This window comes from Coenobita brevimanus, chromosome 62 (assembly GCF_032717465.1).
Source record: "Coenobita brevimanus isolate Jiangsu-jjx chromosome 62, ASM3271746v2, whole genome shotgun sequence".
Lineage (NCBI taxonomy): Eukaryota > Metazoa > Arthropoda > Malacostraca > Decapoda > Coenobitidae > Coenobita > Coenobita brevimanus.
Window position 1 is genome coordinate 29,579,018 of NC_137015.1, and position 27,585 is coordinate 29,606,602.

Genomic DNA, 27,585 nt, shown 5'->3' on the forward strand with positions numbered 1-27,585 from the left:
AATGGATGAGAAACAGGGGCGTGGAAGAAGTTGAGAGGCGGAAGAGAGAGTTATATGTAGAAAGAAAGAGAGAGGTGAAAAGATTAGTAAGAGAGAGTAAGAAGAGAGTGGATGAGGAATTTGGAAGGAATTTGAGTGTAAAGTGGAGGGACTGTAAGAAAATGTTCTGGAAAGAGGTGAAAAGAGTAAGACAGGGTGGAAGTGAAGTTAGCAGGGGAGTGAAAGATAAAAATGGTAGATTACTAGTGGAGAAGGTAGAAAAAGTGAGCAGATGGAGAGAACACTTTAAGGAATTGTTGAACGTAGAGGATGGAAGTAATGTGAGTATAAGTGGCTGGGGAATGGCTGGGAGAAGGAGGGAGGTGAGAAGACAGGAAGAAATCAGTAGGATAGAAGTTGTGGAAGCAATGAAGAAAGTTAAATCAGAGAAAGCCCCAGGAATTGATGGAGTGTGTGGTGAAATGCTGAAGCATGGGGGAGAGATAGTAGTAGAATGGATGTGGAAGATGTGCAGATTGGCCTGGGAGGAAGGTAGAGTCCCGGAGGATTGGAAGTCAGGTATAATTATTCCCTTGTACAAAGGAAAAGGCGAAAAAGAAGTGTGTGGTAATCATAGGGGCATTTGTCTTCTTAGTATAATAGGAAAAGTGTATGGTAGGATACTTATTGACAGAGTTAAAGAAAGAACAGAGAAATTAGTTGGAGAAGAACAGGGAGGCTTTAGGAAGGGAAGAGGTTGTGTAGATCAGATATTCATTCTTAGATCTTTAGTGGAAAAGTTTCTAGAGAAGGGAAAGAAGTTGTATGCGGCTTGCATGGATTTGGAGAAAGCATATGACAGGGTGGATAGACAAGGATTGTGGAAAGTGCTAAGAATACATGGAGTAGATGGGAAGTTGTTGAATGCTGTGAAGAGTATGTATGATGGTGCGAAGGCTGCAGTGCGTGTGGATGGTGAACTAAGTGAATTTTTCTCTTTGAAAGTTGGGTTGAAACAGGGATGTGTCATGTCTCCATGGTTGTTCAATCTGTACATGGATGGGGTAATGAAAGAGGTACAAGGTAGGGTAGTGGATGTTGGAGTGGCCCTTGTGAGAGAGGATAGTGTTTGGAAACTCCCTGTACTGTTGTTTGCAGATGATACTGTGTTGTTGAATGAAGACGAAGGGGAGCTGCAAGGCTTGGTGGATGAGTTTGGGAGAGTGTGTAAGAAACGGAATCTAAAGGTGAATGTAGGGAAGAGTAAAGTGATGGTCTTTGAGAGAGGTGAAATCAGTGAATGTACAGCGAGGCTGGATGGTGAGGAATTGGAAAATGTGAGTACGTTTAAGTACTTGGGTAGTGTGATGAGTAAGGATGGAGGTTTGGAGGGTGAAGTGCTTGAAAGGGTCCAACAAGGAAGAAAGGTTGCTGGGTCTTTGAAAGCAGTGATAAGAAACAGGGAAGTGAGCATGGAAGTGAAAAAGTTACTACATGACAGTACAGTATTGTGATACCAACTCTAACGTACGGAAGTGAAGCTTGGACGTTGTTGGAAGGACACAAGTCAAAGAGTGAAAGCAGTGGAAATTAGTTATTTAAGAGGAGCCTGTGGAGTCACATGGAGAGACAGACTTACAAATGAGGATATAAAGGAGCGTTGTGGTGTGGATGTGATAGGAAGCATTATGAGGAACACACTGAGGTGGTTTGGCCATGTGGAGAGGATGGAGGGTGAAAGACTGACGAAGAGAGTGTATGTGAGTGAGGTGGAGGGGGGAAGAGGGAGGGGGAGGCTGAGGATGAGATGGAGGGATGGGGTGGAGAGGTATATGAGAGAGGGGGGTGTGAGTTGGGAGCAGGGCAGTGAAATGGCAGGGGACAGGGCGACTTGGAGGTGATTTGTTTGTGGCCACCCCAAACGGGATTGAGGCGTCTGGCAATAGATAGATAGATAGATAGATAGAATTCAAACAACGCTAAAAACCTAGCCACAGTTTCAGTGGGTCATACCACCACTGTGGAACTGAGCTGGACTTTGCAGGTTAGATCCCTCCTCTCTTGACACATTTTCTCTAATGTTATCATGACCTACTGTGAGAAATAAACCCCTCTCTCTCTCTCTCTCTCATTTCCTACACCCATTCCCCCTCCTCACCCTCACCCTCCCTACCTCCCCACTTCCTATTTTCTCATTTAGTTTTGTATACATTTCTAGCTGACATGGCTCAGTGGGTTAAAGCACTCCTATCTGGCCGAAGGGTCAGAGGTTCAAGTCCACCCAAGAGTCATTGGTTGACATCAGGGATGGCATCTGGTCATAAAGTGCTACATGCTCCAAACCTAAGTCCTCTACCTAGGGGCAATGCCTTTGCCCTTATATTTAAAAAAAAAAAAAAAAAAAAAAAAAAAAAAGCTGGGGAGGGCAGGGGGCAAGGAGTAAAACTCAAAAAATAAATAAATAAATACAAACATAATTAAAAATAAAAATACATGCACAATTCTTCCAAAGCTAAGTACATCAACTACCTAAGAAAGTGCTGATAGGTTATGCTAAGAATCCTCCTTTGAAAACTGAAACCTCTGGTCAGGTACTGACCATGTCAATGTCGAGTGCATGGAGGTACTGGTTGATGATGTTGGCAGTCCTAACAGTGGGCCAGGCCACACTAGGGTCATCCGGCAGCTGGTCACATCGAAACAGCAACACATTCTCTCGCGCCACACCCAGGATCCCACAGCTGGTCAAGAGTTCACGACAACGCACTTTTCCCTCTCCATAGTAGTTTCCTGAGTGTGGTGTGATAATGTGGAAGAACATAATGTACTATTAATATCAAATATTTGCTGATGGAAGGTGTTTATTTGATAACATATTGAAGCACATAACAGAAGAGCATGAGAAGGAAGGACACTCTGACAGTAGGTGACATGTGAGAAATATGGAAGCCAGGATGCAATACTGACATGGATCTTGTTTTGAGAGAGAGAGAGAGAGAGAGAGAGAGAGAGAGAGAGAGAGAGAGAGAGAGAGAGAGAGCAGTCATCATTAAAAGCAAGTTGTGTGTTCCATAACCGTTTCCATAAACTAATACTGTAAGTCAGCTTTACTATGGAGGTAGCAATGAAACATAAGCACAGTTGTTTTATAATTTACTATAATCTTAATAACAAGTAAGTAACTAAATAATACTGTATACAAGATGCGGTGCCAAGGCACAGCAAACCCGTCCCCAGCACTCATTTCAGTGCTGATGTATAAACACAACAGGATATCAAATCAAAGATGTCATATATCAAATATGGAGTAAGTCTGGTGAAAATTGACAATTTTATGCCCATTTGAAATTTTAGGCACTACCCACCTGACACTGATCCCCCTACCACTAATTGTAGAGTGACCCCCCCTAATGTAACGAGGCATGTTATGGGATGCAGATTTGAAAGATGTACCTTTAGGTTTTGGTTTCATGTTAATATGACAAATCTGAAAGGAGTTACGGTGAAATGATTTTTTTTTTTTTTTTTTTTTTTTTACATTTCTGAGGCCTACAGACTAGGCCTTGGCCCAGTTTGGTCCAAAATTTAATCAGGTGATCAGGTCATAGTCCATCATCCCTGTAATTTTAGTCAAAATTGCACCATATGTTTTCGCGTAAAGCTGTTAACAGATAGACAGACAAACAAAGAGACAAACCGAGTGAAAACAATACCCGTGGGGGACAGGTTATAAATAAAACAAGGTGACATAACAAGGGCCTGGAATGGAGGCTGCTGAAGCGGTGGAGGACAACAGCATGGGGGTTGAACCACCATAAACCCCCATGGCCCCTCACAGGGCCTGAGAACTTGGGAGTGGCTGTGGTCGCCAGGGCAAGTACCATATCTCCCAACACAACAACACTGTTTTTTCCACACTGAGAAATAACTCTCTGGTGGTCATTTCTTGAAGTCTTCTTCTAGCCGGTGACACTGAGAGCAACCCAGGACCCATCAACAAATATATATGTCCAACATGCTCAAAACCCATCACTTCGAGTTGACAGACAAAGGGTTCAGCTCAGAGCAATTCCTGCAAGAACTGGCCCCATTTCACCTGCACAACACTTTCATCCAGGTACCTGAACCTGTTCCTTATGCTTCTTCCCCCCACCCTCCAACCCTCCCACCAGCCCCTCTCCTACTTCCTCCACACCTCCTCAATCTAACTCACCAATCCTTTCCTCACCATCCAATCCCCCATACCTCCCATTCCAAGGCCTGGAGTGGTGGGTCTACCCCCTAGGGGATGTCAAAGCAGAAGAGGAGGACAGCATGGGGGCCAAACCACCACAAACCCCCCAGGCCCCTCACAGGACCCAAGAACCTGGGAGTGGCTTCGGTCGCCCAGGCAAGTACCACATCTCCCAACACAACACATACAACAACACCATATTTTCTACACTGAGAAATGACTCCCCAGTGGTCATTTCTCGACGACTTCTTCTAGCCGGGGACATTAAGAGCAATCCAGGACCCATCAACAAATACGTATGTCCAACAAGCTCAAAACCTATCACTTCAAGCCGACAGACAAAGGGTTCAGTTCAGTGCAATTCCTGCAAGAACTGGACCTATTACACTGGTACAACACCTGCATCCAGGAAACATTACACAAATACCTGGACCAGCTCCTTATGCTCCTTCCCCCACCCACTAACTCCTCCCACCAACCCCACTCCTACTTCCTCCACACCTCCTCAGCCTAACCCACTGATACTTCCCACTACATCCAATCCCCCTGCCCTTTACATTTCACCCCAGTCTAATCCACCCTAACCCTTACCTTCATCACAACCTTCTCCCACCCCTTCCCCTCCAGACCCACACCCCCACCTCCCCCTTGTGCTGCAGCACCTAACACACATCCCACACACAACATAAACATCCTTCAAATAAACACAGATGGCATAAACGTCAAAAAACAAGAACTCACACAATTCATCAAACAATGAAACATACACATTGCTATTTTACAAACAAAACTACACAGAACACAAAAAACACCTACATTTCATAATTTCACAACCATTAGACAAGATCAGGCCGACAGCGGTGGCAGTGGACTCATCATCCTGGTACACAAATCCATGAACTTTACAGATACCAGTGCACACACAAAGTCATTTCTCCACCCACATGACACCACAACAGAAATACAATCAATTAAAATATGTCTATCTATCTATAGCCCGACGCCCTAATCCCGCAAAGGGTGGCCGCAGACAAAACGCCTCCAAGTCGCTCTGTCACCCACCATTTGACAACCCTCCCCCCAACTCACCCCCCCCTCCCTCATATACCTCTCAACTCCATCCCTCCACCTCATCATCCGTCTCCCTCTCCCTCTCCCTCCCTCCACCTCACCTTCTTAACTTCCATACTCACCTTCCTATTTCTCATCACTGCTTTCAGTGTACCAACAACCTTCCTTCCCTGCTGTACCCTTTCACGCACTTCATCCCCCAAAGTTCCATCCTTACTCATCACACTACCCAAGTACTTGAATGCACTCACATTCTCCATATCCTCACCATCCAACCTCACTGCACACTCTGTGACTTCATTCCTCTCAAACACCATAACTTTACTTTTGTTTACATTAACTTTCAGATTCCTCCTCCCTACACACTGTCCCAAATTCATTCCCCAAACCTTGCAACTCCCATTCATCTTCACTCAACAGTACTGTATCATCAACAAACAGCAACACCGGAAGCTTCCAAATCTCACCCTCATTCATTAGAGCCACCTCCACATCCACTGCCCTACCCTGCACCTCCTTTACAACCCCATCCATGTATATATTAAACAGCCATGGAGACATCACACAACCCTGTTTCAGTCCCACACTGAGATCAAAGAACTCACTCAGCTCACCATCCACTCGCACCGTAACCCTAGCTCCCTCGTACATACTCTTCACAGCACTCAAAAATTTCCCCTCCACTCCATATATTCTTAATACCTTCCACATACCTTGCCTATCTATTCTGTCATAAGCTTCCTCCAAGTCCATGAAGGCAGCATACACTTTCCTTCCCTTCTCTAGATACTTCTCCACTAAACATCTTAGAACAAATATCTGATCTACACACCCTTTTCCCTTCCTAAATCCCCCTTGTTCTTCTCCAACTAGCTCCTGTGTCATATGCCTAACCCTATCAATGAGTATTCTACCATATATTTTACCAGTCACACTAAGTAGCCAAATACCCCTATGGTTACCACATACTTCTCTCTCCCCTTTTCCTTTGTATAAAGGAACAATTATATCTGATTTCCAGTCCTCTGGAACCCTTCCCTCTTCCCAAGCCAATCTACACAACTTCCATATCCACTCCACAACAATCTCACCCCCATACCTAAGCATTTCACCACACACTCCATCAATTCCTGGGGCCTTTCCCAACTTAATATTCTTAATCGCTTCCACTACTTCCACGCTACTGATCTCTTCCTCCCTCCTCTCATCTCTTCTTCTCCCAGCCATTCCCCAACCACTTATACTCGCACTGCTCTCACTCTCCACATTCAACAAATCCTCAAAGTGCTCCTTCCATCTCCTCAGTTTCTCTCTCTTCTCCACCAACAATCTATTATTCCTATCTTTCACTCCCCTACTATTTCCCCTTTCACACTGCCTTACTTTCTTCACCTCCTTCCAAAACAATTTCTTACTCTCCCTTCATATGTACTGGTAACAAATCACACATAACAATTGCCAATACATACAATCCCCCCCAGTCGTCCTACACAGTACCACACGATCACTCTCCATAAATACACAAAGTAATGCGAGTATAAGTGGCTGGGGAATGGCTGGGAGAAGGAGGGAGGTGAGAAGACAAGAAGGAATCAGTAGGATGGAAGTTGTGGAAGCACTGAAGAAAGTTCAAATGGGGAAAGCCCCAGGAATTGATGGAGTGTGTGGTGAAATGCTGAAGCATGGGGAGAGAGAGTAACAGAATGGACGTGGAAGATGTGCAGATTGGCATGGGAGGAAGGTAAAGTCCCGGATGATTGGAAGTCAGGTATAATTATTCCCTTGTAAAAAGGGAAAGGGGAAAAAGAAGTGTGTGGTAACCACAGGGGGATTTGTCTTCTTAGTGTAAGAGGAAAAGTATACGGAAGGATACTTATTGACAGAGTTAGGGAAATAACAGAGGAATTAGTTGGAGAAGAACAGGGAGGCTTTAGGAAGGGAAGAGGTTGTATTGATCAGATATTCATTCTTAGATCTTTATTGGAAAAGTGTCCAGAGATGGGAAAGAAGTTGTATGCGGCCTTCAGGGATTTGGAGAAAGCATATGACAGGGTGGATAGACAAGGATTGTGAAAAGTATTAAGAATATATGGAGTAGATGGGAAGTTGTTGAATGCTGTGAAGAGTATGTATGAGGGTGCTAAGGCTGCAGTGCGTGTGGATGGTGAACTGAGTGAGTTTTTCTATTTGAAGGTTGGGTTGAAACAGGGATGTGTCATGTCTCCATGGATGTTCAATCTGTATATGGATGGGGTTATAAAAGAGATACAAGGTAGGGTAGTGGATGTTGGAGTGGCCCTAATGAGAGAGGGCAGTGTTTGGAAACTCCTTGTACTGCTGTTTGCAGATGATACTGTGTTGTTAAGTGAAGACGAAGGGGAGCTGCAAGGCTTGGTGGATGAGTTTGGGAGAGTGTGTAAGAAACGGAACTTAAAGGTGAATGTAGGGAAGAGTAGAGTTATGGTCTTCAAGAGAGGTGAAGTCAGTGAATGTACTGTGAGGTTGGATGATAAGGAAATGGAAAATGTGAGTATGTTTAAATACTTGGGTAGTGTGATGAATAAGGATGGAATTTGGAGTATGAAGTGCTTGAAAGGGTCCAACAAGGAAGAAAGGTTGCTGGTTCCTTGAAAGCAGTGATAAGAAACAGGGAAGTAAGCATGGAAGAGAAAAAGCTATTACATGACAGTATTGTAATACCAACTCTGATGTATGAAAGTGAAGCTTGGAGGTTGTTGGAGGGACACAAGTCGAGAGTGAGAGCAGTGGAAATGAGTTATTTGAGAGGAGCCTGTGGGGTCACATGGAGAGACAGACTGACTAAGGATGTGAAGAAGCATTGTGGTGTGGATGTGGATGTGATAGGAAACATTAGGAGAAACACACTGAGGTGGTTTGGCCATGTGGAGAGGATGGAGAGTGAGAGACTGACGAGGAGAGTGTATGTGAGTGAGGTGGAGGGGGAGAGAGGGAGGGGAAGGCCAAGGATGAGATGGAGGGATGGAGTGGAGAGGTATATGAGAGAGGGGGGTGTGAATTGGGAGCAGGGCAGTGAAATGGTGGGGGACAAGGTGACATGGAGGCGATTTGTTTGTGGCCACCCCTTATAAGGGATTAAGGCGTCTGGCAAAAGATAGACAGACAGAAATACACAACATCACAAACATACCGAACATCATCTTGGGTGGTGATTTCAACACCAAAAGGTGTCAGCCGGGCATGTCAACAATCCTAACACAGACAGAGGGCTGGTACTACAATCCCACACAGATAATCTCTTCATACTCAATAATCTCCATCAACATACCCATATCACACACCAAGCCCTCTTCCTCCCATCATCCTCAGACATCACCTTTTTGCTCCCCAAACCTCGCCCCCACAACATTCTGGAGAGTGGTCAGAGCCCTTGGCTCTGACCACCTCCCAGGCATCATTACTACCAAAACCAGAATCACCCTAGCTGATACAGACACACGTACACTAATTATAAGACAGCCAACTGGGAGGCCTTCACAACTGAAACAGAGCACCACTTTGAAACATTAAACAGTACATCAAACACACACATCAACACCGCTGTGCACACTTTCAATACAATTATTTAAAATGCAGACAAAAGACACATCTCTAAAGGCAACAGAAATAGACACAACCCCAACTTCACACCAGAAATTCAAGGCCTCATCTGTCAAAGGGACACACTATGACACTCCCCAACACCCCATACACAAGACACCACACAACAAATAAAAGAACTCAACTCACACAAATAAATAATAAAATATCAGAACAGCAAAAACTAAACTGGAAATGGGAAGGTTTGGTGTCAGCAGATCCAGTGTTTGGCCCTTGGCCTTTGATTTATGCTGCTACTGTGTGGAGGGCAATAGGCAGGATGGAGATAGGAAAGGCAGCAGATGTGTCTGGGTTGACTGATGAAATGCTGAAGGCCTCAGGAGATAGTGGTGTCAGTTACTGATTTGATAACTACGATTATAGTCTATAAGAGTGTGTTGTCTCAGATGACTGACTGAAGAGTGTGATTGAAAATGTGTACAAGGGGAAGGGTGATCCTCTGTAAAGAGGAAATTATAGAGCCATAAAACTCTTGAACCAGATAATGAAGGTAATGGAGAGAGTTCAAAAAGGTATGATTAGAGAAATAGTTAATATTAACGAGATGCAGTTTGCGTTTACACTGGGCAAAAGGATTACTGATGCCATATTCATTGGTCAACAGCTTCAGGAAAAATATACTGTATAGGAAAGAAAAGAGATCTGTACCTTGTTTCTGCTGACTTGGAGAAGGCCACTGACAGAGAGCCTAGGGAGGTGGTTAAGTGGACAGTGAGAAACCATGGGATCGAGGAGTGACTGGTTAGAGTGGTCATGACTATATGTGGGTGCTAGCACTCAGATGAAAGTGAATGGAGATTTGAGTGGTGAGTTTTCCGTGACGGTTGGTGCGCATCAAGGGTCAGTCTTGAGCCCCTTATTGTTTACTATGGTTACTGAAGCCCTCTCATGTGACTTCAGAAATGGACTCCCATGGGAGATGCTGTATGCTGATGATTTGGTGTTGGCTGCAGAGAATGAAAGGGAGGCAGAAGAAAGATTTTGGAAATGGAGAGATGGCATGGGACACAAGGGTTTAAATGTACAGTATATACAGATAAAGCAAAGGTAATGGTATCTAGGGTTTGTGGCAGTAACATCAAAGAGGAGGGAGAATGGCCATGTATGGTTTGCCATTAGGGCATGAGAAGCAATTTCATCTTGTGCTGTGTTTGTGAAAAGTGGGTGGATAAGAGATGTAGTGGTATTAGAGATGGACTGCAAGATAATGCTGATTTCATGTGAGTGGTCTGTCAGGGCGAGCATGAGCAGAACATATCCTCAAAACATATCCTTTACCTCCTCATTCAATCCACACTGAGGAGCATAATAATAAATACTATGCTTCATCCAACTGCCATCTTCAACATCCTTCTCTGTGGACCAGACATCATCACCTGAATAACCCCGTCTACTAATCTTGCAGCTAATTTTAACAAATTTCTGCTTAAAATTCTATTGCTATCTATGTAGTTGGTTTGCCAGTAGTCCCCAATTTACAGCAGCAACTGTAGGCAGAAAGGTATGACATATAAGTACATTCTTGACACATACTTAAGAATGGTGGACAGAGTATACTGAACTGACCAGTAGAGAGACAGAGGAGGTAGACAGTGGTGTGTGGGCGCTGGGTGAAGTGCAAGATGGTGGGACCAAAGAACATAACCTCATCATCCGGGTGTGCTGTCACCACCAACACCCTCCTGCGTCCACTGCTCTGACCCTCATTGCTCTCAGGGCCTAGAACAAAATGTAAAAGAGCTGGATAGAAAACATAATTCTCTGCAGTGTTCACTTTTTTTTTCTTGCTGATGGCACATATAACTTACTAAAGGTCTTTAATATGTCTGGCACAACTTAAATTCCCGAATATAATTGTTTCGTTTTGTTTAATTTCATTTTTGAAGGCTCCAACATGCTTGCATGTGTCAGCCTTGGTCACCCAGTGGTGGCTCTCCATGCTGCTTGATATCTGGTAGCTTTCTTATTTAGTCCCTTATCCCTGAGGCCACACCCAGTAACTTCATCCCAGGTCTTTTCCAGTCTACCTCTTGCTACCCTACCCCTAACATTAAAACTTATCACTTTCTGCACCTAATTATTATCCCTTATCCTCTCCACATGCCCAAACAATCTCAATCTATTCCTCCTCATCACAACGCCAATACACTCCAGTCCCATCCTACCTCTTAACTCTTCCATTGTAAACCTAGCCTCCTCAAGCCTCGCACTCAGGGATGCACTGCACATCCACCTAACCACTGCCATTTCTGTATGTGTGAGCCTGAGTATACCCTCTTCCTTTGCTGCCATGGTCTCACCACATCACTGTGATAAAAAGTTTCTACAGCTTTCTTCCTACCCAGGCAGTAGGTGGTGGTGACCATCACCTACTCACTTGATGTACTGCTGCCTGCTTCTTCTTTCACCTTTGACATTCATTTGATATGTCTGTTCTCTTGTATTTCAATTTCTCTCATCCTTCCTCACACTTTTTATTACTCTTCATTCCATGCCAAGTGGCTCGGTACTGAGTGACAAGACTAATGGTTTCCTGTAACCCAACAACGGGTGGTAACCATAAAACCAAATAACAAGGTGGTGCACTCTCATCTTAAACGTCAGGACCAACTGCCTAGCCCCGGGCTCCTACGCTCCTCATGGGGCAACGTAGGATTGAATGATGGATGGATGGATGGATGAAGAGCACACTATGGTACCCCTGTTAACTGGGCTGCGATGTGCAAATGTAGCATCCATCCACAAATCAAACCTTCACACTCTTCCCATGCCTTGCTGTGGCAAGGCACTGTCCACCACAAGGGAACATCAGTTCACTGCAAGGGACAGCCATACAGGGGTGACTGCTTGCCTGCAATTGATGAGTCTGCTCGGCCAGACACATTGGAGTTGCTCAACAACAGTAACTTACCATCCGCATCAAAATAAAAAAAATTGATAGTTATGACAATTAAATTTGCCAAATGAGAATGAATGACATCTAAAGACTTTATTCCTTTGAATAACAATTTACAGATTGCCATTTCTGTATGTGTGGGCCTGCAAATATCCTCATTCTTTACTACCGTGGTCTCACTACATCATTGTGATAAAAAGTTTCTACAGCTTTCTTCCTACCCAGGTAGTAGGTGGTGTGCAACACATATTTTAGGAAAAGAGAGAGCAGGTTAATTACGTATGATTCTGGGGGAAATAGCAGTCAGATAGATTATTTTCTGGTTAGGAGGGCTGATAGGAGGTTAGTGAGGGATGTTAAAATTATAGGAAGTGAGGAGTGTGTGCAGCAGCACAAATTATTGATTTGTGATATGGTGATTAAAGAACGAGTGATGAAAAAGAGGACTTACAGTATGTAGACTGTAGCACCAGTCAAGCAGGGCAGTACTCCCGAGGTGGATAGAAAGCTGATGACAGGGAGTGCTGGAGCTCCCGTTTCATCAGCCCTCAGGACTAGTTCCTGACCATCCCCCTTTGCTGAACTTTTTCAGTGTCTCAGTTACACAGAGAATAGGCCAGCATGCTCTCCAGTACAAATTTCTCTAACTATCTACACCAAACTACATGCACAGTACACACTACACTTCCTATTCAAAATTTAACAAATGGCGTCTCTCTACCAAAACTCGGAGTCCACAGGGGGGGGGACCATAAATGCCCCCACCATCCGCCCCTCTCCCGGTGATGACTCAAGATGCCTGAAACCACTGTCTGACTCTCTTCTTCTTCATTTCTGCAACATTCGCGGCCTTTCCACTAACTTTCGCTCTGTTGAGCACCACCTCTCCTCCTCTAAACCTCACCTTCTTTTTCTAACGGAGACTCAGCTGTCAGAGGCAACTGACAGCAAATCCTTTTCTGTATCCTCCTACTTTCTCTATACTCATTTCAAAGCCAACGGTGGCTGTTGTGTATATATACACAACGACTTATCTTGCTCTCGTGTTCCTGAACTCGATTCTTCTGAATTCTCTACACTCTAGCTTCGGCTTTCCTGTCATTCTCTGACTAAATATATCTATGCTGTTTACTTATCTCCTAATTCTACTGACTATCAAAAATTCTTCGACTATCTTACTTCTACAATGGAACACATTCTATCCATTTCTCCTTTCTCTGAAATCTCCATTCTAGGAGATTTCAATGTTCACCACCACCTTTGGCTCTCCTCTCCTTTCAGGGATCCACCTGGTGAACAAGCCTACATCTTTTCTATCCTTAATGACCTAGAGCAGCTTGTACAGCACCCTACCCGTATCCCTGACCGCCTTGGAGAGAGCTCCAACATACTTGACCTCTTCCTCACAACTAATCCTTCTGCTTACTCTGTTAATCTTTTCTCTCCGTTGGGCTCCTCCGATCACAACCTTATTACCTTAACCTGTCCTATCACTCCGGTACGGCCTGTGGACCCTCCAGGGAAACGTCGTCTGTGGCATTTTGGAGCCGCGGACTGGGAGGCCCTCAGGCAGTACTTCTTTGATTTTCCCTGGAATGGTTATTGCTTCCATGGCCGGGAGCCATCTGAACGTGCCTTGCGCATTACGGAGGTTATTCTCTTGGGCATGGAAGCATACATTCCTTTCTCATATCCTTTGACTAACGCAAGAAAGCCTTGGTTTAATCACGCTTGTTCTAATGCTGTCCACAACAAGGAGAGGGCCTACAAAAGGTACCGGAGCCAACCCACCCCAGAATCACATCATCTTTACGTTTCTGCCCGGAATCGTGCTAAGTCTGTTCTTCGCTCTACTAAAAATAATTTCATCCATACTAAATGCTCTCAACTCTCCAACTCGAATTCTTCCCGCTCCTTCTGGCACCTTGCCAAAAATCTTTCTAACAACTTTACCTCATCATCCTTCCGTCCTCTTTTCTACTCTGATGGTTCTGTAGCGATTTCTTCTACTGATAAAGCAGATCTCTTCGCACAGACTTTCTCCTCCAATACCACCTTAGACGATTCCGGTGCTGTTCCTCCATCACTTCCCCCCTCTGACTTCCTCATGGCTGACATTAAAATTTCTTCAGTTGATGTATTTTCTGCCATCACTGGCCTCAGTACTAACAAGGCATATGGGCCTGATGGGGTCCCTTCTGTTGTTCTCAAGAACTGTGCTTCTGTGCTTACACCCTGCCTAGGCAAACTCTTTCGCCTTTGTCTATCAACTTGTACCTTTCCTTCTTGCTGGAAGTTTGCTGTCATTCAGCCAGTCCCAAAGAAGGGTGACCATTCCCAACCCTCCAACTATCGTCCAATTGCTTTAACGTCCTGTATTTCAAAAGTTTTCGAGTCAATTCTCAATAGAAAAATTTTAAGGCATCTTTCCTATCACAACCTTCTTTCTGATTGTCAGTATGGGTTCCGTCAGGGACACTCCACTGGCGTCTTCTCACCTACCTTTCAGACTCCTGGTAATCCTCCTTTCGGGACTTTGGCGAAAGCTTTGCCATTGCACTTGACATCTCAAAGGCTTTCGATCGAGTCTGGCATAAATCTTTAATTTCCAAACTGCCCTCCTACGGTTTCTATCCTCCTATCTGTGCCTTCATCGCTAGCTTCCTTTCTGGTCGTTCTATAGCCGCTTTTGTAGATGGCCATCGTTCTTCTCCTAGATCTATTAACAGTGGTGTTCCTCAGGGCTCTGTCCTATCACCAACTCTCTTCCTTTTATTCATCAATGATCTTCTAAGCTGTACATCTAACCCTATCCACTCATACGCTGATGACTGCACCCTTCACCTTTCCATTCGGTTCCCGCAACGCCCATCTCAACAGTTACTTCAACAAACAAGGGATGAGGCTATGGCACACCTAATGTCTGACTTGGTTCGTATCTCTGACTGGGGTAAAAATAATATGGTTGTTTTTAATGCATCTAAGACTCAGTTCTTACACCTATCAACCCGACAAAATCTTCCACAGGTATACCCACTAATGTTTAATAATATTCAGCTTAATCCTGCATCATCCTTGAACATGCTTGGGGTTTCATTTACTCGGGACTTATCTTGGAAAGATCATATTACATCTCTTGTAAAATCTGCTTCCAAGAGATTGGGCATGCTAAGCCGACTCCGCTCTTTCTTTACCCCTGCACAATTGTTGACTCTATACAGGGGTTTTATCCGCCCCTGTGTGGAGTACAACTCTCATGTGTGGGGAGGCTCCCCACATACAGCTCTTCTCAATAGGGTGGAGTCAAAGGCTTTTCGTCTCATTAACTCTCCTCCTCTTACTGAGTCCCTTCAACCTCTGTCTCTTCGCCACACTGTTGCATCTTTATCTCTTTTCTATCGCTACTTTAATGGTCACTGCTCCTCTGAACTGTCTGCTTGCATTCCTCCACCTCTACGACGGGCGCGTAGCACCCGTCTGGCAGCAAACTCTCATCCCTTTTCTGTCCAACTCTCTAATGCAAGAGTTAAACGTTACTCCCAGTCTTTCATTTATGCAACAGGTCAGCTCTGGAACTGTCTCCCTCTGTCTGTATTTCCTGCTGCCTATGATCTCCAGTCTTTCAAACGCAGTGTGTCCAGGCATCTCAAAATGATCGGATCTTGAATTTGGCTCTCTATTGTATTATGTTTTTCTCTTGGAGGGAACTGTTACTGCGGGCTCATGGCCTTTGGTTCCTTCTTCTTCACATTAAAAAAAAAAAAAAAAAAAAAAAAAAAAAAAAACCACCTAGGAGGAAAATATGGAAGCTGAAAAACCACGTAATAAGGGATGCCTTCTATAGCGAGATGAGGAGAGTGGTGGGTGAACAGGGAGCTGTAGACAGAGGCGTTAATGAAGAGTACAGAGCCCTCAAGAACAATCTCTTGAGAGATACTGATGTAACATGCGGTTGAACAAAAGGACCACCAAGACATAAAGTAATTTGGTGGTGGTATGAGAGTGTAGAAGCTGCAGTTAAGGAGAAAAGAAGGCATTTCTGGGAATGGAAGAAGGGTGGTAGCAAGGAGGAATACTTGGCTGCCAAGCGTAGGGCTAGAAGAGAGGTATACAGGGCGAGGTCCGAGTCACAGAGACTTTTACTTGATAACCTAAATCATGGAGAAAGGAAAAATATGATATTTGAGGTGGCAAATTAGATGAAGAGGGATAATCGGGATATAGGTGAGCAGTGTGTGAAGAATGATGAAGGAAGGGTAGTGGTGAACAGTGAGGATATTAAAGATGCATGAAGAGAGCATTATAGCTGGTTGTTGAATGAGGAGTTTGACTGGGACAGGGAAGGTTTGGAGCCAGCAGATCCAGTGTTTAGCCCTTGGCCTTTGATTGATACTGCTACTGTGAGTGAGGCAATACGCAGGATGAAGGTGGGGAAGGCAGCAGGTGTGTCTGGGTTGACTGCCGAAATGTTGAAGGCCTCAGGAGATATAGGGGTGAGGTTAGTCACTGACCTGATAAATATGATTATTTATGAGTGTTTTGTCCCAGATGATTGGCTGAAGAGTGTAATTGTAAATGTGTATAAAGGGAAGGATGATGCCGTGGAAAGAGGAAATCATAGAGGTATAAAGCTTTTACATCAGATAATGAAGACAGAAAGATAGAATATTGATGAGATGCAGTTTGGGTTTATGCCAGGTAAGGGGACCACTGATGCTATATTCATTGTTCAACAGCTTCTGGAAAAATATATTGGTAGGAGAAGGGATCTGTATTTTGTTTATGTTGATTTGGAAAAGGCCTTTGACAAAGTCCCTAGAAAGGTGGTGAAGTGGGCAGTGAGAAAGCTTGGCATGGAGGAGTGGCTGGTTAGGGTGGTTATGGCTATGTATGTGGGTGCTCGCACCCAGGTAAGAGTGAATGGGGATTTGAGTGATGAGTTTTCCGTGAATGTTGGTGTGCATCAGGGGGCAGTTTTGAGTCCCATGTTGTTTATCATGGTACCTGAAGCTCTCTCACGTGACTTTAGAAACGGACTCCCGTGGGAGATGTTGTATGCTGACGATTTGGTATTGATTGCAGAGAATGAAAGGGAGGCGGAGGAAAGGTTTAGGAAGTGGAGAGATGGTATGGGGCACAAGGGCTTAAGGGTAAATGCAGATAAAACAAAAGTGATGATATCTAGGGTTGGTGGCAGTACTGTCAAAGACGAGGGAGAGTGGCCATGTGCAGTCTGCCACAAGGGCATGGGAAGTAATTATATCTTGTGCGGTGTTTGTGATAAATGGGTGCATAAGAGATGTAGTGGTATCAGAGGCAGACTGCGAGATGATGCTGATTTTATGTGTATGGTGTGTCGGGGTGAGCAGGTGGAGATTGTCAGGCGTGAAAGGACTGAACTTGCTGGTGAATCTCTTGAGTGTGTGGAAGAGTTTTGTTATTTGGGAGACATGTTACGTGCTTGGGGTGGGGCTCTGTGGCTAGGGTGAGAGGTGGTTGGAAGAAGTTCAGGGAGCTCTTGCCTCTTCTGACATTGAGAGGGCTCTCCCTATGTGCTAAGGGGTCTTTGTATGCAGTATGTGTTAGGAGTGTAATGCTGTATGGTAGTGAGACCTGGGCAGTCAAGGAGAAGGATATTCGTTGGCTCAGACGTACAGAAATGACAATGATTAGGTGGATGTGTAGTGCGTCGCTGCGTGCAAGGTCCTGGGGGGCTGGGTTTACCATGGAAGAGTTGAGAGGTAGGATGGGACTGGAATGTATTGGTGTTGTGATGAGGAGAGGTAGATTGAGATGGTTTGGCATGTGGAGAGGATGGGGGATGATAATTGGGTGAGGAAGGTGAGAAGTGTTAATATTGGGGGTGGTGTTATGAGAGGTAGACCAAGAAAAACATGGGACGAGGTCATTAAGTGTGACCTCAGGGTTAAGGGACTGAACAGGGAGGCTGCTATGGATCGTGCAGCATGGAAAGCCGCCATTAGGTGACCAAGGTCGATGCATGCAAGCATGTTGGAGCCTTTAAAAACGAAACGTGCCTCTGGAAGCTGTGTATGGTCAAAAATAATTTATTATAGGAAACCTCCAGTATCTGAATGACCAATATATGTCAAAATTTTAACTTATCTGAATCATCCTTTTTGTCACACCAGTTTTGATTATATGACAGAATATTCCTGTTTACATGAATTCTAATATGATTTGTTGTTGCTGTTGCTCAAACCCAGTAATGTCTGGCCCAGTTGGCCCACTGACCACAAGTAAGCAACTACCCCTATGGGGCTGTCCCATAGGGTCCCTATAAGACTTATACAGTACTGTGAATGGATCTGTGTGGCAGGTATTGTGCAGTAGCAGTAGCAGTTGTAACCCCAGGTTCTTCTGAATGTGAACCCAATAAACTGCAGGCTGAAGTTGCCTCCTTTCTGCAGTCCACCATCCCCCTTCCAAGGGATATGGAGAGAGTTGAGGGGTACTTGCATAACCACGAAGTGAAGTTATCCAGCTCTGTCAGTGCTACCACACGAAGGTGCCCTTTTCCAGCACCATGTGTTGTGCAGTGCTTCAAAATACGAGTTATGTTGTGTGGAGCAGTTCTACAAGAGGGGAATGTGTGTGTCATCTGTGACTCCACTCACCCCAAATTTATGCTAATAACTGAGGGGGGGCTGGGTGATGTCCCGATCTAAGCTGTACACAATAAACTCAATCAGCTCTATCTGGAGATACCTCTGATATGAGGATGTCAAATCAATATCCCTACATAAGAGTTTTCCAAACTTATGCAAACTATTTGATGCAAAGGAATGCCCAGCTGACTTCCTCACAGTCAAATGTGTTTATCACTAGGCCTCTCATGTTGGCATCACCCACTACACAATTCTCTACATGGCTCTGTCTACTCAGACCATAAATTGCTGAGTTACTTCTCCTGCAAGCGTTTATTAAGTGCTGTTATTTTTGTTGCAGGTACAGTACTTTACTTTCATATTTCACCAAGCTTATCAGCCAACAATAAAGTTTAGGTTTGTTTAAAGCTACCACCATCCTGCTCACATTATCAATGCCCGCTACACAACTCATCACACGACTGTACGTTTATATGCAGACCATGAAATGCTGTATTCTTTGTTTCTGCTCTTGTGCGCTGTGTGTAATGAGTATAGTATAAAAAAATATGAATAAGGGAGTGATTAAAGTCAAACAAGAATAAACCTCTATGACCACTTGACATAACCCCAGGGAACCCATGTTATAACACTGTTAAAATCGCTATTCAAAAGGACTTACTGTAGCACAACCCTTTTGGATAAAGGGGAATTTCTGCGTGAAAAATTTCTATCTGTAGTGACAAAATACTGTACAGCAGGTCCTTAACCCGCCGCATCCCGTTGACGTATATATACGTCCACATGTTTTGTCACTGTCGGTCCTGTTGACGTATATAAACGCGCATCAATTGCAAGGTCCCTAATTTGCACAATTTTCAACTTTCGCGCATGATTTTTGGTACGTACATACAGGACACCTTCCTCTACAAGATGCCAGGCAGGGACAATGTCTTACCCCGCACGACCTCCCCCCCCCCTCGCACGCCATTGTCTTGGCAATTCACCTGTTACCAGAGTAAAGACATGTCGTGCCATGATACGAAATTCAGGGCCAGAGTGATTCCCCAATCGATGACAATGTGGAAGACAAAGTTTACATAGCATTAGAGGAAGAAACAGTTAGAAATGATGATCATGTAATGTCGCCAAAAATGGTCAGGTATGTTGATGTGTTTGGTGAGTGAAACAATGCTTATATTGCCCATATTACTGTGTGAAAACCAATACAGTATAACCTCGATATAACGGACTTCAATATAGCGGAATTCGCTTTTATCGGACTCGAGGAGCCAAGTGGATTAAATTCTTATGCGTCAGGAAAAGTCCAATAAAACCAGAAGCAGTCCTCTCTTGGAATAAGCGAATAAACAAACAAACGGAGCAGATACCATAACATCGGTCCCTCCTCTCTCCTCCTCCATACCTTCTCTTCCTCCCCATCCCCTCTCCGGTGAGAGAGAGAGAGAGAGAGAGAGAGAAAGGTAAAATTGAAAATGAAAATAACTGAAAATGAGTGTAAAAGTGAGAGTGAAAGAGAGCACACAAGTGAATATGGGATGTTGAAGTCAACAGAGAGAGAGTGAGATAGAGAGAGAGAGAGAGAGAGAGAGAGAGAGAGAGAGAGAGAGAATAAATACAGATATGACAAGTGGTGTCCCCTTTGCATAAACAAATGAGGGAGATAGGCATAACCTTGGTCCCTCCTCTCTCTCTCCTTCTATATATCCTCCCCTTCTCTCTCTCTCCGGGAGAGGTGAAAGTGAATGAAAAAATGAAGGTTCATGAAGGCATTGTGAAGGTGAAAGTGAATGTAGTGTGAGAGTGAAGGTGAAAATGAAGGAAAAAGTAAAAGTGAAGGTGAAGGTTAAAGTGAAGTCAAAAGTGAAAGTGAAGGTGGAAGGTGAAAATGAGGGTGAAGGTGAAAGAAAAAGTGAATGTGAAAGTGACGGTGAAGTCAAAAGTGAAAGTGAAGGTGAAGATGGAAGGTGAAAGTGAAGTCAGAAGTGAAAGTGAAAGGTGATAGTGAGGGTGAAAGTGAAGGTGAAAGTGAAGTCAGAAGTGAAAGTGAAAGGTGATAGTGAGGGTGAAAGTGAAGGTGAAAGTGAGGGTGAGGGTGAAAGTGAGGGTGAGGGTGAAAGTGAGGGTGAAGGTGAAGGTGAAAATGAATGTAAATGAAGGTGAAGGTGAAAATGAAGGTGAAAGTGAGGGTGAAAATGAATGTAAAAGTGAAGATGAAGGTGAAAAAGAAGGTGAAAGAAAAGTTAAAAGTGAAAGTGAAGGTGAGAGAAAGTGAAGGTGAAGCTGTGAGTGAAGGTGGAAGTGAATGTGATAGTAAAAGAAGGGAGGGCAAAAGTGAAGGTGCGTGAATAATTGTAAAGGTAAAAGTGAAAATGAGAAAGTAAGGCTGCAAGTGAAGGTGAAAGGGAAATTCAAAATGAGTGATACTGAAAGCGAGTGTGAAGGTGAAAATGAATGTGAAATGAGCATGGAAGAGGATATGAAAGTGAATGTGAATGTCAGAGTGAACTGAAAGTGAAGGTAAAAATGAATGGGAAGGTGAAGATGAAGGTGACAACAAAGACAAAAATATGTGAAGTAAAATAGAAGTGCCCAGTGCGGGGAGAGAGAGAGAGAGAGAGAGAGAGAATAAATGCATGAATGACATGCAAGCCTCTGTGCATAACAAAAGGAGGAGGATGTCGAGGGGGGAGTCCTGATGTCGCTTTTATCGGACTTTCGCTTTTTTCGGACTGGCTTGGGCCCCAATTAGTCCGATATAGTGTGGTTTTACTGTATACTCTCGTACTGCACATAACTTCGTATCAGATAAATAAATATAGTAATCACTCTAATATCCGGACGCCCAATAACCGAACATCCTCACTAACCGAACCTTATCGTCCTGGGATCAAACATTCCCAAAATGGTCCGAAAATCCAAAAAAATTAAAAAAAAAAAATCGATTTTTTGCCGTCCGTAATTTGAACTTGCCGCGCGCGCCGCGTGAGAGCATTGTTTTGGTTCGTCATTCCTCCGACGTCTGATAGAGCGCCGCTGCATCCTCCCCACTTCCCGCCTGTCTCTCACCGCGACTGGACCTACGCTGTTCGCCATGGCTGCCCACGTGCTCGCTTTTGTGGTGGTGCCGTACTTGCTGCAAGGCCTCCTGCTGCTCTCTGCCCTACTCTTAGTGTGTGTGATGATGGCCCCGCCTCCTGAGAAAAGGAAGAGAGTGGTGTTGACTCTGGAGAAGAAACGGGAGATATTGGAGAAAGTTGATGCGGGTTGGTCTTCTTCACACATTCTCCGCGAGTTCAACCTGGCCCGGTCGACTTTGTTCGATATCAAGCGTTCCCGAGACAAGCTCATGCAGTACACGGCTGACTTCTCGTCGAGAAGCAAACGCAACGTGGAGAGGAAGGTTATGTTTACCCCCAAGTATGCAGAAATCGACCGCTCCACGTTGATTTGGTATCGACAGCAACGTGCAGCTGGTGTGATGGTACGTGGAACGGAGCTGAAGGCTGCTGCTGAGAAGTTTGCAAGGCTTCATGACGCCCTAGACTTCAAGGCATCCGAGGGTTGGCTCTTCGCGTTCGAGTTGAGACATGGCCTTACTAACCGTAAAGCACATGGCGAAGCATTGGACGCTAACGAGGATGGAGTGGACGAGTTTCGGCACAAGGTGAAAGGCTTGATCGACAGGGAGGGCCTCACTCTCGGTCAAGTCTATAACGCTGACGAAACTGGCCTATTCTATCGCTCGGTGCCAACGAACACTCTAGCCGATGAGACGGAGAAGCGTGTACCTGGCCGCAAGCTTTCTAAGGAACGGATATCTGCTTTGTGTTGTGCCAATGCTAACGGCATGCACCGGCTTAAGCCCGTTATTGTTGGCCGTGCAAAGCAGCCTCGGTGCCTTTGTGGGGTGATGGATGTCCTTCCTGTCGTATGGTACCATTCTTTGAAAGCATGGTTCACAGCTGTGATTTTCAAAGACTGGTTTCACCGTCACTTCGTCAAGGAGGTCATCCAGTACCAGACGAAGACACTGGGAATTCCTCGCGACCAGGTAAAGGCTCTCCTCCTCGACAATGCACCTGCCCACCCGTGCGACAAGGACTTGGTTGCTGAGAATGGCCGTATTAGGTGCATGTTTCTGCCACCTAATACGACTGCTCCCATTCAACCAATGGACCAAGGAGTGATCGTGGCAACAAAGCGCCTGTACCGTCGGAAGTTCCTGGACGAGGTGATGGTTGTTCTCGAGGATGAGGACGAGCGCAGGGAAGGACGTGACACTCGAGGCAAGCGGACTTTGGAAAACCTTCGCCGCTACAACATCCAGTCTGCTCTGTACAACTGGGCTAGTGCATGGAAGGAAGTCCCTGTGAAAACTCTTGAAAATGGTTGGTCTCGTCTGCTTCTCGGAACAGATGTGGAGTACGATTTCCTAGGGTTTGATGTGGATGACTTCCATGCACGGCTACGTACGCACGGCGACGATGTTGATGTGGATGATGTTCGTGAGTGGTTGGACGACGATGAGGGCGATCCTGGGTATCAGACATTGTCTGATATCGAGATCGCGTCTTCGGTTGCTGGTGTCAGTCCCGAACTTGAAGATTCCGACGACGAAGGCAATGATGATGCGGACTCCTCTCAGCAGGACACTACTCCAGCCATCCCCAAGCTGAGTGCACTCCGGGAACATCTAGAGTTCGTCCTAGACTACCTGGAACACCCGGACTGCGACAGGGAGATGGGGCCCTTGGGACTCGTGGAGGAAGTGCGTGCTTTCCGGCAGCGCATCATCAATCGCCAGAATCGTCGGTCCTTGCGTCAATCAACGATTGACAGTTTTTTCAGGCCCGTGACCCCCGCTGTGCCAAGCCCTGGTTCCACTCCGTTGCCTCCCCAAGACAGGCCCTCATGCTCCAAGCCACAGCCCAGCACATCAGCTACAGTGGAGTCACCGCTCGATGTGAGTTTGCGGCTATCTTCAGAGTCTTCTGTAGTCGGTACGCCATCACCACGACCCACCGATGCACCCCTTGGTCGCCTGCCAGTGATACTCTCGGACTCTGACAGCGAATAAACAGCAAGAACTTCTCCACTAGACCACACGGGAATTTTGAGTGTTGTGCAGTGAAAAAAACGGTGTGTTGTGTTAAGGTTTTCGAAATGAGAGAAAAGACTCAGTAGAAAAGAAATTTAACGTAACTAACCTTCTTTGTTTTGGCTTTGGAAAATAAAAAAAACTTGGGAAAAGTTAATGTGCAACACTTAAATTTAATGGAACATTATTTGGACTAAAGTGAACACTGTGAAGAGAACGGACTTCTGTGTGTTATTGACTAAGTTCAGTGCAAGACTTCAGGAAGAGTGTAGTGCAAGTGCTTCAGGAAATCGTTCTTACTGTCAGAGTCCAAGAGGAGGCGGTTATTCATCGAGGTGGCCAGGGACTTGCTGTAAGTAGCCAGAATGTTTCATATTGTACTATTTTCCATACTATACTTACCAGAATGTTTCATATTGTACTTTTTTCCATACTATACTTACCAGAATGTGTCATACTGTACTTTTTCCGTACTATACTTACCTCATGCATGTGCAGTAGGAATGTGTTTTTCAGAGTTAGGTTCGGTTAGAGTCCATAAGTACCAGAATGTTTATTAATGTATGAACATACTTCTAAACCCACATTTTATGTTTCTTTTGCATTTATTTCAGTCATTTATGTGCCTTATTGGTGTGATTTGGGTGTTAAATAGGTGCTATGCATGTCCCGAGGGAGTTGTATAGGTGTTTCTCTGAGTTAGGGTCCATAAGTACAAGTCCATAAGCTGGGGCCCAATATCCGGACGAAACCAATATCCGAACCTACCGATGGCTCTATTGATCCGGATATTGGAGGGGTTACTGTAAATACCATTTATGGGTGGTGTGGAATAGTTACCCTCCCATAGAACTCATTTTCTTTGGAGCCAGCCTGATAGAAAACCCAGTAAAGTAAGGAGTATTGCTACCTGTATTGAGCATTTTAAACCTCAGGTGAGCGATTTCTCTAAGAATTTTCGATGTTTCCCACCAAAAGCGGAGGTTTGAGCCAAAACAAAATTTTGCCAAAATTGGTCGGGGTTGAGGGGAGTCAGTGGTGGAAAATTGGTCGGGACGGGGCGGGTTAATTTACATGGCATATGTATCTGGGAATTTTACCTCGCAGAGCAAAATGCACAAATTAAATCACTGAAACCCACCTTACATGGCTAAATGATATGGGGAAACTCCAAAATTTTCCTTAAATCCCCCCCTTTGACCCTCTTGAAAAACTTCTACCCCCTCTTGATCATACCTAACATTCATTATATTACACATACAACCTCTACGAACATCTCTGGGGATAAAAAGAGTTGGAGTGTACAAAGTGGTAAATAAGTTATCAATTACTATGACAGGGATGGAGTCAGGTTTGGGTGTCAGGGAAGGGGATATCTTAAGATGATGACTTATCTAGCTAGAGGTAGGTGAAAAAGTACTGTATTTTGAAAGCAAAATGTAACAAGAAACTTAGCTGACAGAAGAAAAAGTATATACAATAATGAGAGGTATGGGAGAGGGGGAGCAGATGACTGAGCGTAAATAGACCATTTTATGATCCATAATTTTTGTTGTGTTGATTTATGATTACCTGTTTTAATACAAAATTTGTCTGAAGGAAGAAAAAGTGTTGACGATGAGGTGCGACGAGAGGTAGTCGGAGAGTGACGTGTGTGTGTGGGGGGGGGGGGCAGCTGTTCGCGAGTATGTAAGCAGACCATTTCACATCCCATTATTTTAGCCATACTGAATTAAAATAATTTATTTTTGCAAAATTCTACAAAAAGGGAATATTTTGTTTAGGCTAGGTGGGACCAGCATTCTACATGGTCTGAGTGTGGAACTTTGGGGGGGATGGCTGCAGATGGAGGGCCAACTCCTGGGTCGGATCATGGTTTATTCTTCCACGCAAGCCGTGTTAGGTGCATATTGGTCGCATGTAAACTGAGGGTCTCTTGTATTGCTAAGACACTAACTTCAAGAAAAAGTTAACTTTAACTACTGTATTTTACTACAGTAACAAGCCACAAAACTAAATTTTAAGAAATGCTAATTACTGAGTTACACAATGCCAAAACCACCCCCTAAATGAATAACGGATCACAAATATCACTACAATGACTGCATGTGGTGAAGGAGGGAGTGCTGAGGGGTTATACAGCTAGTCTACAATCTTTTGTATTCACTCCCTTCTGCCAGTAGTTTTCGACAAACCTTCCAAAACAAACACCAACTGTGCTTTCTGATGCAGATGTCAACAGTTATATCAATGGCAGTTATATTGTTAACCATATTATTTCTTCTGCAATAGTTCTTATAGTTAAAATATGCCTTATGGACATCACAGATGAGGTAATATTTCCAAAGTGTTAGATTTGGTGTATAAATTTTGCCAAACAAGCACATATACGGTACTATCCTTCCCAAGTTATTAGGATCTGTAGCTGCTAAAAAATACTGTATAAGGAAAGGAAATGAGCCAAGTCATCCTCTGCAAAACCATTCTGAAAATCTGTACTTTCACATTGTTCTGGTCCCATTTTCCATACAAGCACCAATCTTAGTGTGCTGTACTGATAATCATCTCTGTAATACTGTCTTTAGCTTGTTTAAATAAACTCAAATTGAATATTTAATGACATTCATAGTATGTGGTGTTGGAGGAATATATGATGAAATATTATCAACATACTGTACAAAAATTCAGCAAGATTGTAATAGCAAAAATGCATCTCTGCCACCCTCATGACATGATATCAAAATATATGATAATGATACAACAGAAAACATACCTGGATTGTGGTGGCTGGCATTAGGGAAGCGGTGGGAGCCCAGTGTGAAGTAAGAGAGAGTGAGACCCAGTCCAGCACAACATGCCACCACCACCACTGGATCCAACATCACTACGACAAAACTGTTACCATACACCTACAAGGATTACCACCAGACTACACCTGTTCCTACTGGTGATAACACTAGCACAAACACACACACACATACACACACTTCCCCAACCACCTCAAACTGTTAAAAAAAAACACACACACTTCCTACTGCTGCTACAACAAATACACATGCACACACACACACACACACACAAACATACACATACACACACACCTCACATTCGCCTTAAACTGTGAGCAAAGTAAAGCAAAACTCAGCCTACTACATGCACAGCACTAAGTTACACTGTTACAATACCACACCAATACTAGGAACACAAATGAGACAACTCAAAGCTATACAAGGTGGATATTCCACTTCTTTCACAAGTTTCCACCAATGCCACCATCTGCAATGCAACCACAACTGGAACTATTAAACAGAGGCCTGGACTCACCATTGGCCCCTTCCAGATTCCTGAATCAGTACAGCATCTACACCATAATGAAATCACCTTTATTGCAACCAACACCAAACTGCAGTCACCTTTACTTTATCCTTCAAACTAATGCAACAATCACCACTACCACTACAATCACTGCTCTTTTTCACTCTCACACCCAGCATCACCACGCTGCTGCCACCGCTACAGTTACCGCACTGCAACCTGCATCATCCTGTAAACAAAATAGTTCTATAGATTCGTTGGTAATGGTCATGACTCATACCATTCATTTAACCTATGCAGATCAATGCACAGTTGTTCAGCCATTCCAAAAATGCTTATGATCACTCTTAGTTTGAAGTCATCTTCAAACTTCGAGATCTCACTTAGCAGGATGTTAACTTATTCACTGATACTGAATTTAGCATTTTTGCAGTTTATTTCTCATCCTTGTCATAGCACTTCTTCACGACTTGTACAGTAATACTATACAGTATCGGTAGTCCGTTATTAAATCTCATTAATCACAATGGAGGAGAGGGCAATTTTGGGCCAGGATGGCATAAGAAGAGTAAGAAACACGTGTATTGTGATCCACTGCACCCTATTTAACACAAATTGTTTGCTATAGCGGTGGCCTTTGTAGTTTCTCTTAAACCCGATATCCAGTCTATCAAGATCCATTGAAGCGAGGGCCTACTGTATTCGAAATGTGGACAACTAT

The 27,585-nt window shown here is 44.2% G+C and overlaps 1 protein-coding gene across 1 annotated transcript in view; it reads right to left on the minus strand.

Moving 5' to 3' along the window:
• Positions 1–26,431, minus strand: part of PIG-L (phosphatidylinositol glycan anchor biosynthesis class L) — a 94,640-nt gene extending 68,209 nt beyond the window's left edge. The window contains exons 1-3 of the mRNA XM_080275623.1: positions 26,323–26,431; positions 10,490–10,642; positions 2,579–2,769 (exon numbers count right to left, since the gene is read on the minus strand). Of these exons, the coding sequence (XP_080131749.1) occupies positions 2,579–2,769; positions 10,490–10,642; positions 26,323–26,431 (453 nt within the window). The remainder of the gene's footprint in view (positions 1–2,578; positions 2,770–10,489; positions 10,643–26,322) is intronic.
• Positions 26,432–27,585: the final 1,154 nt, after the last annotated feature.